At 43.9% G+C, this 15,865-nt stretch overlaps 1 protein-coding gene across 2 annotated transcripts in view; it reads left to right on the top strand.

The window, feature by feature from the left end:
* Positions 1-14,488, top strand: part of CUNH8orf76 (chromosome unknown C8orf76 homolog) — a 24,406-nt gene extending 9,918 nt beyond the window's left edge. The window contains exons 4-7 of one of the 2 annotated variants that reach the window (XR_001882203.1): positions 2,099-2,556; positions 7,155-7,287; positions 12,133-12,257; positions 14,160-14,245. Coding sequence is in view for 1 of the 2 variants with exons in the window: in XM_017855871.1 (XP_017711360.1) it covers positions 2,099-2,556; positions 7,155-7,287; positions 14,160-14,354 (786 nt within the window). In the remaining variant the exon portion in view is untranslated. Of the gene's footprint in view, positions 1-2,098; positions 2,557-7,154; positions 7,288-12,132; positions 12,258-14,159 lie in introns of both variants that reach the window. The other variant, XM_017855871.1, reaches the window with a different exon arrangement.
* The last annotated feature ends 1,377 nt before the right edge of the window (positions 14,489-15,865 follow it).

Here is a 15,865-nt window from a genome sequence, read left to right as displayed (position 1 = left end):
CCAGGATGGTCTTGATCTCCTGACCTCGTGATCCGCTCGCCTCGGCCTCCCAAAGTGCTGGGATTACAGGCGTGAGCCACCATGCCCAGCCTAAATATAATTTAATTTCCAGAAAGGAGTTTACTAATCCAGCTCTCAAAACCATACCATTGACAGGGCATGGTGGCTCACGCCTGTATTCCCAGCACTTTGGGAGGCTGAGGTGGGCAGAGGTCTAGAGTTCGAGACCAGCCTGGCCAACATGGTAAAACCCCATCCCTAATGACAATTTTAAGAAACTCGCTGGGCCTGGTGGTGGGCGCCCGTAGTCCCAGCTACTTGGGAGGCTGACGTGGGAGGACTGCTTGAACCTGGGAGGCGGAGGTTGCAGTGAGTCGAGATCATGCCACTGCACTCTAGCCTGGGCAAAAGAACAAGACTCCATCTCAAACAGACAGACAAACAAACAAACAAAACCCTGTCTTCAGAGTCATAGTTTGTGAGTAACAGCCTCCACCTTAACATATGCTTGCTTTCTCAATATCAAAATGTGTTTGAGGCTGGGCACAGTGGTTCATGCCTGTAACCCCAGCACTTTCAGAGACCGAGGCGGATGGATCACTTGAGGTTAGGCGTTCGAGACCAGCCTGGCCAACATGGCAAAACTCTATCTCTACTTTATGCAAAAATTAGCCGGTGTGGTGGCAGCTGCCCATCATCCCAGCTACTCCAGAGACTGAGGCAGGAGGATTGCTTGAACCAGGGAGGCAGAGGTTGCAGTGAGCCGAGATCGCACCATCGCACTGCAGCCTGGGAGATGAGAGTAAAACTGTGTCTCAAAAAAAAAAAAAATGTTTCTGAACAATATAAAGCCCTATAGACTGATTACAGAAGAAGGGTAGCATTTGTTACAGCTGTAGTCTATACACGTTGTTTTCCTTATAAATAAAAGTCATGATTTGACTTTAGAAAAGCCATTACTCAAACGTGATTTAACATCTGTGATGGCCGAGGAGCTGTGCTCTGTACGAGGAATTTACATTGAACGAAAGCTCTTATGGAGCTAAATGGTCTGTTGGGAAGGACAGATGCTAAACAGTAGTAACAATAAAACGAGATGTGTTCTGTCTTTGGGAAGGTACAGTGTCACCACATCAGTTGTATGGGGCTTTATCTCCTATCTTTTCACTCAGTGTGGGAATATTTAGAGCTGCCCACAGGCCTTCACTTGCTGGTGTATAGTTTCCAGGGCCGTACACCAGGTAGTTTTGCTCCTGTTTCATGCTCAGTGTGATTCTATGAGGGAGCCTGATCTGGACGCTCGCAGGCCAGGCTTTCCTTAGACCTCACGTCAACTTGAAGGTAATTTGAGTCTGCCATCTGCTCTCCGCAAACTTTAACTTACAAAAGCAGACCTGGTTTTACTAACCCAGAGGACGTTTGCCATATGGCAGGTTAGGCAAGAGATGGTGGTGCTGGTTAAGGAGATTTGAAAAGGATTTTCTGATCAGAAGGAAACTAAGCAACCCCTTTTGGCCAAAAATAATTGACCTTGGTAATGGTTACCAGGGAAGGCATTTGGATTCAATTAGAATGCGTCATGAAGCAGGGAGAGCTTGAGGGCTATCCTGTTTAAAATGTCTAAGCCAAATAAAATTTGGAAGTGGAATTTGTTCAAATCCTCAAGGAAATTACCATTTGAATTTTTAGAAAGCCTTGAATATTACAATGGAATCATTAGGCCAGGATCTAAGAAAATTGGCTGGGTCTTTCAGATATCTGGCTGAAGACAGTAAAGATTATAATAAAAATAGGACATAAATGGATATTTATGTTTTTGATGCCGAACTTTTGGCAGGCCACCATCATATGAATTGTTAAGTTATTATGACATTAGGACGTTTGAGAATGGCTGGCGACTATTTCTCTAGATAGCATGTATCTCTCTAGGTTTATGGTTTCAAACATGAGGTGTATTGAAATATATTTAGGTCACTCGTATAGCTACTGAAAGATACTTCTGATTTATAACATATACAACTTGGGTTTTTAGGCATTCTCATTTTATATGGAAAATGCTTTGAAGTTTAAACTTTTTAACCTTTTTTTTTCTCCTTAGGAAAATAAAGCAACCAACACAGACCATTTAACCACGGTACTCTACCTCCAGCTTGCTATTTTTTCAAGTTTGCAGAACTTGGAGAAAACAATTTTCTGCCTGCAGAAACTGATTTCTTTGCATCCTTTTAATCCTTGGAACTGGGGCAAATTGGCCGAGGCTTACCTGAATCTGGAGCCAGCTCTTTCTGCAGCATTTGCGTCATCTCAGAAACAGCACAGTTTCACCTCAAGTGACAAAACTATCAAATCCTCCTTTCCACACGCAGGAAAAGACTGTCTTTTGAGTTTTCCTGAAACCTTGCCTGAGAGCTCTTTATTTCCTGTGGAAGCAAATAGCAGTAATAGCCAGAAAAATGAGAAAGCTATTATAGATATCCAAAACTGTATGGCAGAAAAGAGAGAAACAGTGTTGATAGAGACTCAGCTGAAAGCATGTGCCTCTTTTATAAGAACCAGGTAAGCTGAGAGTCACTTAAGCAACATTTGGCAGTGAGCTCAGAGTAAAGGCTTTATTTTCTAATTTTAAGCTTCAAAAAGTTCTAGGCTAGATATTTGGTATATATTTTTGAATGTTTCCTACGGTTGTGTTGAACGTTTATCGTTCTAGTATGTAATACTTGGAAACAAAACTACATTTGTTTAAGAATACAACCTATGGTGGCTAGGTGTGGTAGCACATGCCTGTAATCCCAGCATTTTGGGAGGCTGAGGCAGGTGGATCATTTGAGCTCAGGAATTTGAGACCAGCCTGAGCAACATGTTGAAATCCCATTTCTACAAAAAATTTTTTTTAAAAAGTTAACCGCGGGCTAGGCGCAGTGGCTCACGACTGTAATCCCAGCACTTTGGGAGGGCGAGGTGGGCAGATCACAAGGTCAGGAGACCGAGACCAGCCTGGCCAACATGGTGAAACCCTGTCTCTACTAAAATATAAAAAATTAGCTGGGCTTGGTGGCGCTTGCCTGTAATCCCAGCTACTCAGGAGGCTGAGGCAGGGGAATCGCTGAACCCAGGAGGCGGAGGTTGCAGTGAACTGAGATTGCACCATTGCATTCCAACCTGGCGAAAGGGCAAGACTCCGTCGAGCCTGGGAGGCCAAGGCTGCAGTGAGCTGAGATCACACCACAGCACTCCAGCCTGGGCAACAGAGTGAGACTCTGTCTCAGAAACAAAAAGCAGTATAACCTGTGTCATTGCCCAAGATGGAATGTTAAGATTAGAAAACATTAAAATTAGGAAAATAAAATGTATAAAACACTGAAAAGGGAGAGGAGATATTTTAAAGAAGGAATTTTCTGTTTATATGTTCCACAGAAATCTAAAGAAGAAAATCAGCTCTTGTGTTTGCATTGCTGATAATGGGAGTAGATGATGCTTAATTCATTCTCTAGAGAATTCCCATGGTTTGTGCCTAGGGATACCAAGTACTTTTCATCCTTAAAGTATAAGAGTTTGAGGGAAGGGTGGGGAGAATACACTTGACCAGTTCTATAAATGATGAGAGAAGAAGCAGATTCTCTCATGTTTCAAATGGTACCAAAGAATGTACAGATTTTTCAACTCAGGAGGATTCAAGAAGTATTAACAGGCTTACTGGGAAGTGGTATCTATTTGGCAAATTTTATTTTATTATTATTTTTTTGAGATGGAGTTTTGCTCTTATTGCCCAGGCTGGAGTGCAGTGGCGCGATCTCAGCTCACTGCAACCTCTGTCTCCAGGTTCAAGCAGCTCTCCTGCCTCAGCTTTCTGAGTAGCTGGGATTACAGCTATGCACCACCACACCTGGCTAATTTTGTATTTTAGTAGAGACGGGGTTTCACCATGTTGGCCAGGCTGGTCTCGAACTCCTGACCTCAGGTGATCCACCTGCCTCGGCTTCCCAAAGTGCTGGGATTACAGGAGTGAGCCACCGTTTCCATCCCTATTTGGCAAATTTTAAAATGTATTCAGTGGATGCTTGTTTAGCATTGACCGTGTCACTAATTCAGAGGCACATTGAATGACAACTGTGTGCCAGACATATGCTTGGTGCTAGGATCACAAAGATCATTTAAAAAGCAGTCCCTTTCCTTATGCCACTCACTGACTTAGGGAAATGGTATGTCTAGCCAGTAACTGCCAGCACAGGTGCTAAATAGTGTATCAGTGCTGTGAGCAGAATTCTGGGGGGACCAATGTCAGGGAGCTCTTGGCGTGGCCAAGAGAAGGAAGCCTTTACAGAGGGGATGATTCCTGTGCTGAATGAGCCCGGTAGGAACCCTTGTCAGTTGACCACTGAGTGCTAGATGCTGTATATACATTATTTCATTTTAATCCTCATGACTCTGGGGTACCTATTGGGATCCCACTTGATGGACCAGAAAACTATTAAAATCATTCCTAAAGTAGTGCAGCTGTGAAGTGCAGGGCCAGGATTTGGAGCTGGTCTCCGATTCCCCACCCTGTATTCTTCCAGCTTGTCTTGCTCACTCCACGTTAATATTCCCCATGTGGAAAGAGGCATGCTAGGTAAAAAGAAAGAAAGCACCACCCGGAGGGCAGAGGATCCGTTCTAGAACAGGTTTGTCACATTGTCCGGTGGTAAGAGCAGTACTAGTGGTAAGGGCTTGAGGTAGGCTGTGGCCACAGTGCCAGGGTGGCAGAGGAAGTAGGAAGTAGGACTTTGGTGTCAGAACTGGTTTTGAAGAACTTAGTAAATTGCTGATGCTAAGTGGATGAGCCTGGACTCTTGCCAGCGGTCTGACCTTGCACACAGTCCTTAAACTCTGCTCTCTAGTTGCTTAATCTTGACAGATGGAGAAATGGGGAAAATGCCTGCTTCCTGGGGTTGTAGAATTAAAGTCTTTAAAGTACTTATTGTCCTGCATTGTATGTAGTAGGCGCTCGGTAGACGTTAGATTAGTACTTTTATTTTTGTTGTTTTTATTGTTAGCACAAGATGTTCGATGTCACAAGGGTTTGGTCCTTGTGCTGAAGGCCTGAAGAGTATTTGCACTTTTAAAATATGGGAGCATGTGATAAGACCTGTGTGTGTGTATGTGTGTGTGTGTGTGTTTTTTTTTTTTTTTGAGATAGAGTTTCACTCGTTGCCCAGGCTGGAGTACAGTGGCGCGATCTCGGCTCACCGCAACCTCTGCCTCTTGGGTTCAGGTGATTCTCCTGCCTCAGCCTCCCGAGTAGCTGGGATTACAGGCATGCACCACCATGCCCGGCTAATTTTGTGTTTTTAGTGGAGATGGGATTTCTCCATGTTGGTCAGGCTGGTCTCGAACTCCTGACCTCAGGTGATCCACCGGCCTCGGCCTCCCAAAGTGCTGGGATTACATGTGTGAGCCACCGCGCCTGGCCAAAACCTGTGATTTAGAGAGCTCTGGTGACTGCGATGCTGGATCAGAAGGAGGAGCTAAGGACTAGAGGTTGTGGACTAATTAGTGGAAGATGATGAGGGCCTGACCTAGGCTGGTGCAGTGGTAATAAAGAAAAGAAATGGATATCACTGCATGATAGAATAGACAGGACTTGGTGACCAGCGGAGTGTGTGGGAAGGATGAGGGTGGGAGAATGGAAGAGTCTCTGCAGAGTCTCTCGGGGACGCACAGGTGGATGGCGGTGCCTTTCGCCGACATAGGACACCTGGGAAGATGCGCAGAGCCGAATTGGGATGGAAGGCAATGATTTTAGGCTTGAAGTACCGAGACTTAGGTGCTTGGAGGATATCCAGAGGGCGGAAAGCAAGTTACATCAAAGGGATCACAAAGGTGAATGCTTCCCGAGTCCGGGTAGGTGATGTCAACGGGTCAGACTGAAGCAGACAGATGATCATTTTACCTGTGAGTCAGGTCAGGCTCCTTTCTGAAACGCCCCGGTGGCTTCCCATTGCACTTACATCAGTTCCACATTGCTTGCCACAGCCTGCAAGGTCTGATTTGAATTGGCCCTGCCTTTTTTTCCCCACCTCATTTACTACACATTTTTCTCTCTGACTGTGTTCCAGCCACAGTGATCTTAATGATTTTCAAGCATGTCAAGTTTGTTCCTGTGTCAGAGCCCCCTTCTCCCTGGCCAAGCCCTCGCCCCCAGATGTTCTCCCACTAGGTTCCTCGTCAGGTAGCTCGTAGCTTGCCTGGTATCTCAGGAAAGCCTTCCTGCCTACACCACCGCATCTGAAGAGGACACTGTGTCCACCCTGCCTTGGGTTTTTTGCATAGCACTTGTCACTACCTGAAATGCTTATGTGCTGTCTCCCTCCTTCCATTCCATGAGGCCTCAAATGTGTTTTGCTCATCAAGATCTCTCAATGCCTAGCATAGTGTCGGGCACGTTCCACAGTATGGAGAGCCGAGTGCTTCTGGGCACTGCAGTAGGTACCAGTGAGAAAATGGGGAAGATCTGCATATTGAGTATTTATTCAAAAAACAAAAAAACAGAAGGAGCCAAATGAGGAAGACAGGAGGAAGTTAAATGAGAGAGGAGACCAGCTATGGTCATGACGGGGAAGTCAGTGGTAAGGTATCGCAGAGTGGTTGTCAGAGGGTCATCAAAGATTTGGCCCTGCTTGGGGTAATTGAAGCGTGCTAGCGAATCTAATTAGTCCTTGCGGTCAAGTTGCTGTGGGGTCAGCGAGATGGAAGGGTCACAGAACACTGACTTCAAAGGAGCAAATCCGGAGGGCCTGTGTGAGAGGAGTCTGATTGGGAGGCTCGTTCCTTTCACTCCAAATTACTCATCCTTTCAATCCCTTGACTTCCGCAGGAGGCTCTTTTGAGGCCAGAAGCTCTTTTCACGTGTTGCTCTCTAAAGATTTCTTTGAGCAGTTTTAGTCTTTATCTTTTAGAAAAGATGAATCTCCAATGTAAAGTTGGGCAATTGATCCCGAGTCGGAAGCTTTAGGGATTGAAATGATAGTTCTAGTGAGGGTGGGTACCTGCTTTTTAACCTGGTGGGACTCGCAGCCGACTCAATACCTGGGCTCTCTGAACGTTTCCTCGCGGCTTTCCTTTATCTGGAAGCGTTGGGACTTTTCGCCACGCATTGGGACTTTTCGGTTTTTCAGGCTTCTGCTTCAGTTTACCCAACCTCAGCAAACATCCTTTGCTTTGGAGAGGAACTTAAGGACTCAGCAGGAAATTGAAGATAAAATGAAAGGGTTCAGCTTCAAAGAAGACACTTTGCTGTTGATAGCTGAGGTGAGTGTATCCCTCGGGTTTGTGTGAAACGAGGCATCATAGATATTTTCCCTGGTTCTGATAGCATTTTTTAAAAAGCAGGGCCAAATCTCATCTACTGAAGGACTTGTCTCCCTCCTTTGTGTGCCTTTTGATCACTCAGCAATCACCAAGGCGGCCTCTTGATCGGCATTCCCCTGCAGCATGTGGGACGGCAGGGGCTGTGTTTCATGTACTTGTCAGCGCTTGTTAGCACCTGCCTGTCTGAACATCGTCAATGCCCAATAATTGTTTCAGTGCTGAATAAACGAATGAATGAATGCTTGCATTTGTGCAGCAGTTCTATTTTTTTTCCTCCATTCATCATAACAGCTTGTGAAGATGAGTAGAGCTAGAATTGAGGCTCAGAGAGCTTGTGACTTTCCTTCTGGTCAGATTTTCAGTGGCAGAGCAGATCTGGAGCTTGTGTTTGCCAGCTGCAAGTCCATTTTATCTCTGCCCCACCCTATTACTACTTTGATGGTTACATAGAAATTCAAAGGTCAGTTTTTTAAACTAACATTTAAACCTTCCTTGGCTTTTTTTTTTTTTTTTTTTTTTTTTGAGTCAGAGTCTTGCTCTGTCACCCAGGCTGGAATGCAGTGGCACGATCTCAGCTCACTGCAACCTCTACCTCTTGGGTTCAAGTGATTCTCATGTCTCAGCCTCCCAAGTATCTGGGGTCACAGGCGTGCGCCACCACGCCCTGCTAATTTTTGTATTTTTAGTAGAGACAGGGTTCACCATGTTGGGCAGTCTGTCTTGAACTCCTGGCCTCAAGCAGTCTACCCACCTCAGCCTCCCAAAGTGCTGGGATTACAGGCCTGGGCCACCATGCCCCATCTCTTCCTTTTACTTCTGAGAGGCTACACTAGTCTGTTTTTCTCCTGTGTTTCTTTTTTTTTTTTTTTTTTTTTTTTGAGGCAGAGTCTCACTCTGTCGCCCAGGCTGGAGTGCAGTGGCCGGATCTCAGCTCACTGCAAGCTCCGCCTCCCGGGTTTATGCCATTCTCCTGCCTCAGCCTCCCGAGTAGCTGGGACTACAGGCGCCCGCCACCTCGCCCGGCTAGTTTTTGTATTTTAGTAGAGACGGGGTTTCACCGTGTTAGCCAGGATGGTCTCGATCTCCTGACCTCGTGATCCGCCCGTCTCGGCCTCCCAAAGTGCTGGGATTACAGGCTTGAGCCACCGCGCCCGGCCTATCTCCTGTGTTTCTTAACGTTCCTCTGCCTCTTGGGACTCAGCTGGTTTCTTCTGTAGCATAAGTAATGGCATACTAAGGATTCCCTGGGCCTCTCTGTTTTCTACTTTCTCTCACAGAAATCATCACCACACCCCTAAGTTCCATTGTCACCTCTAGATTGATTACTCTCCAGTCTTTATCTCTAGTCTCATCTCTGGGACATGTGTCTCATGTCAGATTAATTGCCTGTAGGTGGTTAACCTGGGATAATTATTGATTACTCTTCTGTCACTTCAAGTGCAAAATGTCTAAAATGGAACTACTCATCAAAACACTTCCTGTAATCCCATCACTTTGGGAGGCCAAGGTGGGTGGATCACTTGAGGTCAGGCGCCCAAGACTAGCCTGGTCAACATGGTGAAACCTCATCTCTACTAAAAATACAAAAAACTAGCTGGGCGTGGTGGCAGGCACCTGTAATCCCAGCTACTCGGGAGGCTGAGGCGGAAGAATTGCTTGAACCCGGGAGGTGGAGGTTGCAGTGAGCTGAGATTGTGCCACTGCACTCCAGCCTGGGCAACAGAAGGAGACTCCGCCTCAAAAAACAAAACACAAAAATAACACTTCTGGTCAGTCTTTTACTTCCCCCAAGTTCTACATCCTCCGGGAAGCTTTTCTGGAATACTCTGTTCTGTTGTAATTTCTCCTTCCTCTGAGCTCAGAGAGTGATTGCTTGAATAGATAGCTCTTTGGGCCCTAAAAAGACATGAGAATGTGTCTTATGTTTTCATCTAGATGTTAGGTTCCTTATAAGTAATAGTATGTTTTGAGCATCTTTGTATTCTTCACCATGCTCAATAAATCTGTTGGTTGGGTGGAAGAGTAGTTTCCTATGTGGACAATGCATGTGATATACCAGTGGAGCTTTTTAAAAAGATGGAAAATGTCTGGGCCCTCGTTAGGATTGTAATTAGGATTATAATGCACATTTTGTTTTGTGCTTGTTTTTATTTTTTAAAAGATAAGGTCTCATTCTGTCACTCAGGCTGGGCTGCAGTGCATAATCTTAGCTCACTACAGCCTGAAATTTCTGGGCTCAAGTGGTCCTTTCACCTCAGCCTCCCAAGTTCATAGGATTACAAGCACCCACCACCATGTCCAGCTAGTTTTAAAATTTTTTTTTTATTTTTTTTGTTTTGAGACGGAGTCTCCGGCTCTGTCACGCTGGGGCTGGAGTGCTGTGCCAGAATCTCAGCTCACTGGCAAGCTCCGCCTCCCGGGTTCACGCATTCTCCCTGCCTCAGCCGTCCGGTAGCGGGACTACAGGTGCCCGCTACCTCGCCCCGGCTAGTTTTTTGTAGTTTTTAGTATAGACGGGGTTTCAACGTGTTAGCCATGATGTTTTCTATTTCCTTACCTCGTAATCCGCCCGCCTCGGCCTCCCAAAGTGCTGGGATTACAGGCTTGAGCCACCGCGCCCGGCCAGTTTTAAAATTTTTTGTAGAGGCAGGGTCTCACTATGTTGCCCAGTCTGGTCCCAAACTCCTGGCCTCAAATGATCGTCCCACCTTGGCCTCCCTAAGTGCTAGAATTACAGGCATGAGCCTTTATTTTGTGCTTTTAATTTTAGTTGACTTGTGATAACATAACATAACCCCATATCCTTAAATATTCTTTGATCATATGCTTTTTTTTCCTGTTTATAATTCTTATATTTGAATTAGGATCCAAATAAGGTCTAAATACTATATGTGGTCCTTTTGTCTCATACGTGTTTTTTATTCTATAACAACTGCTCTTCTCCCTCTTTTTTACTCTGATAAAATACTTAACTTAAATTTGCCATCTTAATCATTTTTAAATGTACAATTCAATGGTATTAAGTACATATACAGTGGTGTGCCACTTTGACCACTATTTCCAAAAATTTTCATCACCCCAAACAGAAACTCTACCCATTAGGCAATAATTCCCTATTCCCTTCTCTCTCTACCTGCTAGATCCTCTAATCTACTATTTTGCTCTATGAATTTATCTATTCTAGATATTTCAAATAAGTGGAATCATACCATGTGTGTCCTTTTGTATCTGCTTTATTTCACTTAGCATAATGTTTTCAAGGTTTATCCATATTATAGCATTTATCAAAACTTCATACCTTCTTATGGCTAAATAATATTCATATATATGTACATATCTCATTTTATTTATCCACTCATCTGTTGATGGATACTTGAGTTGTTTCTACCTTTTGGATATTGTGAATAATGCTGCTGTGAACATTAGCATATAAGTATGTTTGAGTCTCAGTTTTTTGTTTGTTTGTTTGTTTTGTTTGAGACGGAGTCTTGCTCTGTCACCCAGGCAGGAGTGCAGTGGCACTATCTCGGCTCACTGCAGCCTCCGCTTCCCAGGTTCAAGCAATTCTCCTATCTCAACCTTCCAAGTAACTGGGGCTACAGGCGTGTGCCACCATGCCCAGCTAATTTTTATATTTTTAGTAGAGACAGGCTTTCACCATATTGGCCAGGCTGGTCTCGAACTCCTGATCTCAAGTGGTCTGCCTGCCTCGGCCTCCCAAAGTGCTGGGATTACAGGCGTGAGCCACTGCACCCGGCTAAGTCTCTGTTTTTAATTATTTTGGGTATATACCTAGGAAGGTAATTTCTGGGTCATATATTAGCTTTGTTTAACTTTTTTAGGAACTGCCAAACTGTACATTTTATTTTCTGTTTTGTGATATTTACCTAACATTATGACATGGGCATGACCCTATATCCTAAATATTATATTTGAGTACATAATTTTTAATGACTGGATAGTAGTCAGTTTTTGGACAAACTATAATTTACTTAGTTCCCTGTGTTGAACATTTAACAAATACTCAGTACCTATTTTAATAAATCCTTGCAAGAAAATTATTGTGTGCATTTGTACCTTTTGGAACAGATTATTAGAAATAGAATCACTGGATTTAAATATATGAGCATTTTAAAGACTTAAAGCACATTTCCAAATTGTCATTTCCAAAAAGCACCTTTCCAAATTCTCATTTAGAAAGGTTAGTTCAATTTATATATCCTCCAGCAATATGTGAAAGCATTGTTTTTTCTACCCTGATCCTGACTATTAGATTGAACCATGTGAAATCAATCATTTTGGCTTCTTAAATCAGCTATTTTATATAATTTAACTTAATATTACTTTAAAATTGGTAGCTTGGTAGGTAAAAATGTAATATTTTTAGCATTCATGTTTATTTACTGTTAAGCGGAACAATTCTTTCATGTTTATTGACCGTTTGTGTCATGTCAGATGCCTAGTCTTGCTTTTGCTTCATTATTCTTTCTGTTTTTCGCAGCAATTTTAAGAGTTCTGTCTATATTACACTTAAGTATCTTTCTATATGTTACTATATTTTCTGAAGTTTATGATTCTTTTTTGGCATATGGAAGTTTAAAATGTTTATGTGGCTGACTGTTTTGGCAGATTTTTGGACACCGGTAAATATTGTGCTTGCCTATCCCTCTTTGGGAAATAGTGTGTTTGGGTCTTACTGTTATTCATTTATCTTTTTTTATTTTAAGAAAGGCATTTTTGGTGTTTTATCCCAGATTTTAAAATACTGCATTTCGTTGAATCTAGGAAACCATCAGTTTAAGACATATCATTTGATGTGTCACTAAAAGAAAAATAAGATGTCGGCTGGGCGCGGTGGCTCACACCTGTAATCCCAACACTTTGGGAGGCCGAAGCCGGTGGATCACGAGGTCAGGAGATCAAGACCAGCTTGGCTAACACGGTGAAACCCTGTCTCTACTAAAAATATAAAAATTGACTAGGCCTGATGGCGCATGCCTGTAATCCCAGCTACTCGGGAGGCTGAGGCAGAACAGCTTGAACCCAGGAGGCAGAGGTTGCAGTGAGCCAAGATCGCGCCACTGCACTCCAGCCTGGGCGACAGAGCGAGACTGTCTCAAAAAAAAAAAGAAAAAGAAGATGCCATTTACAGTATCACATAAAGCCTCACTCCAGTGGTTATCAAATATGTTTTTTCGTTTTTGGAGGTGGGGTCTCACTCTATCTCCCAGGCTGAAGTACAGTGGCACAGTCATAGTTCATTGCAGCCTCCAACTCCTGGGCTCATGGCATCTTCCCACCCTCAACCTCCCAAGTAGCTGCTGGGACCATACCCGGCTAATTTTTAAAAAATTTTTTGGCCGAGCACAGTGGTTCATTCACATCTATAATCCCAGCACTTTGAGAGGCTAAGGTGGGTGGATCACTTGAGATCAGGAGCTCAAGACCAGCCTGGCCAACATGATGAAACCCGGTCTCTACTAAAAATACAAAAATTAGCTGAGCGTGGTGGCACTTGCCTGTGGTCCCAGCTACTTTGGAGGCTGAGGTGGGAGAATTGCTTGAACCCAGAAGACAGAGGTCACAGCGAACCAAGATTGTGCCACTGCACTCCAGCCTGAGCGACAGAGCGAGCCTCCGACTCAAAAAAATGATAATAATAGTTTTTTTTTTTTTTTGTAGGGACAGGATCTTGCTCTGTTGCCCTGGCCGCCCTCTCTAACTCCTGGCCTTTAGCGACCATCCTGCCCTCGGCCTTCCAAAGTGTTAGGGTTACAGGTGTGAACCACCACACCTGGCTCAGCTACATCTTGATTTTAGAGATGTTAAAATACAAAAACAAAAAGGTATCTTAGAACTGGTGACATACCAGGCTTTAGTAAATACTGACTGTTGCCTAGTGAAACTTGGCTCTCACTGGCAATTTCCTCAAACAATATGTAATCTTTGAAGATTTAAACCCAGGCCTCAAAACCATTCTTTGAGCTTGCTTCTTAATTCATTGTAGTTTGAGTTTTCATGAACACATTCCATATCCGAGTTTGCAGGAACCTTGGAGATTATCTAATGCAAATCTATGTGGAACTTAAATTCCCTCCACAACATCCCTGCTCCATGGCTACCTACATAAGCTTTCATGCCAGATAGTATGAAATGTTTTGGAACTTAATTTTAGTTCATTGTCATTACCCAAGGTCAGACTGCTTACTTAGTGGGTTCAGGTACAAGCTTTCTACAACCTAACTTTGCGATGTCTTCTCAAAGAAACTAACCCAGAATCTTGGGACATGACCCTGTGTTCATCTGGGCCTGATTCTGACCAGTAGGGGGCAGTATTGTACCTTCATTGGCAACGGGCTCCTTAAATCCCTAAGATTGCTTTGGTTATAGAGAGATTAGAGTCCTTTTGGGTCAGGAAAAGGTGGGCCCAGCTACATGCCACAGTTGCATTCTCACCAACAGAATATGCTCTTTGAAACAAAAAGGGTAACTCAGTACTCCTGGTAAGCCAAATAATACTGCTGCCACAGCAGTACCGAAGTGATTCTTTCACTTGGGGAGAATGAGAGTAGAAATATGGGATATTTTACTTGTCCTTGGATAACTACTTCTGAGATCAGATGAGATCGGGCACGTCAGGGTGGTGTGGTGGTAGACGGATAACTGCTTCCGAACAAACATCTCTTCAATGGGTTGGGAATGTCCCCTGGCTGCTATTTTCTGCCTTTGAGTGAAAGCCTTTACAGTTGATAACTAGCATTCCATGTCTACTGCCTCTTATTGGAACAGTTTTTTCCCCCCTCTTGTTACAGGTTATGGGAGAAGATATCCCAGAAAAAATAAAAGATGAAGTTCACCCAGAGGTGAAGTGTGTTGGCTCCGTAGCCCTGACTGCCTTGGTGACTGCATCCGCAGAAGAATTTGAAGACAAGTGGTTCAGAAAGATCAAAGACCATTTCTGTCCATTTGAAAATCAGTTCCATACAGAGATACAAATCTTGGCTTAGTGGGTCATAAAAAACAAAAGCACAAACATCTTGTACTGTATTAGTTGTCCTTGTTTACTTCAGACAGGATCCATTGCTAATCATGGAGTATAAATGATTATTTATGTTTTATAAAACTGGCTTCTGTCTCAAATAATTTCTACTGCATTCAGTTTATGTTTTGTTTTCTTTTTGGATTTTTCCTATCCCGTTATAAGTACTGTATCTTAGGCCTACTACCCCTTTAGAAGGTAATCTGTTGGGGAAGTGTATCAAGGAGGCTTTTAGATTTGTGGTCTTTTAAAAACAGTTACGATATTATAGCCAGCACCATAAGAATCCACGTTGTTTAGGTAAATTCATTGGGCATGACCAAGAATGTTGAGATATGAAACTAAGCTATTCCTAAGAAGGGTGTGCCAAGCACTGTGAAGGGTTGGAGATCTTACCCTGTGAAGGGTCTGAGATCTTACCCTACTTGTAAGCTAACAGGTTAGCCTCTCCCACTTTTCATGGATGCTGGCAGAAAGGAGACTCCTGGATCAGAGACAAAGGATTTTATGACCCATGGTCCAGCAGGCAGTATAAACTTCAGTGTATTTGCATCAGTTTCTCTTGCCTCCAAGTCCCAAGGGCACATAATGGGCACAGAAGGAATGCCTACGTTCACATACGATGAATGTGCATTACCATGTCTTGTGATGCACACAGGAGAGGAGTGCTGAGTTTGGGAAACTCTAATCTTTGATAATGGGCAGTGAGCATGCTTGCCGTTTGCTCCAGAGGTAGACGCTGTCTCCTTTTTAAGGCTGTTCACCCTGCAAACATCTTGGAGAAGATAGACTGGAACAAAGAGCACTGAGTGCCTCTTTCACAAGTCACACAGAAACACGAGAGAGCTGTGGAGCTTTGTCTGCTAGGTTGATCATCCTGTCCTTTTTCAGCCACATGAGTTTTAATCACAGCCTATAACATCATCTTAAATACAAAGGGCCATTGCCTTACTCAGTGAATTAGCTGGGATGGAAGATGAGGAATTTAATAATAAATCAAAAACTTCAGCAAATGTTGTCCTGCACAGCTTTTCTTTTGTTTTGTTTTGAGACAGAGTCTCGCTCTGTCGCCAGGCTGGAGTGCAGTGGTGTGATCTCGGCTCACTGCAACCTCTGCCTCCCGGGTTCAAGCGATCCTCCTGCCTCAGCCTCCCGAGTAGCTAGGATTAGAGGCATGCACCAACATGCCTGGCTCATTTTTGTCTTCTTGTCCTGCACAGCTTTTATTTGATCTTTCTCAGCAAAGGAAGAGAATTCCAGCCGTGGGCTAAAAGGTGTAGTTATCAGGGTTTCCCTTCCACACTCCTCCCTCTCGCTCGCCCTTTCTAGTACCCTCCTCGAAACAGGCAAGGAACTGCTCTTACATTTTGAACAACTCTTTTTCTTTTTTTTTTTTTCCTTTTGAGATGGAGTCTCCCTCTGTTGCCCAGGCTGGAGTGTAGTGGCACGATCTCGGCTCACTGCTGCAGCCTCTGCCTC

The sequence above is a fragment of the Rhinopithecus bieti genome, unplaced genomic scaffold, assembly GCF_001698545.2.
Source record: "Rhinopithecus bieti isolate Rb0 unplaced genomic scaffold, ASM169854v2 scaffold_38631, whole genome shotgun sequence".
Lineage (NCBI taxonomy): Eukaryota > Metazoa > Chordata > Mammalia > Primates > Cercopithecidae > Rhinopithecus > Rhinopithecus bieti.
The sequence above is the reverse complement of the archived record's forward strand: the minus strand, read 5'-3'. Positions and strand labels throughout refer to the sequence as shown.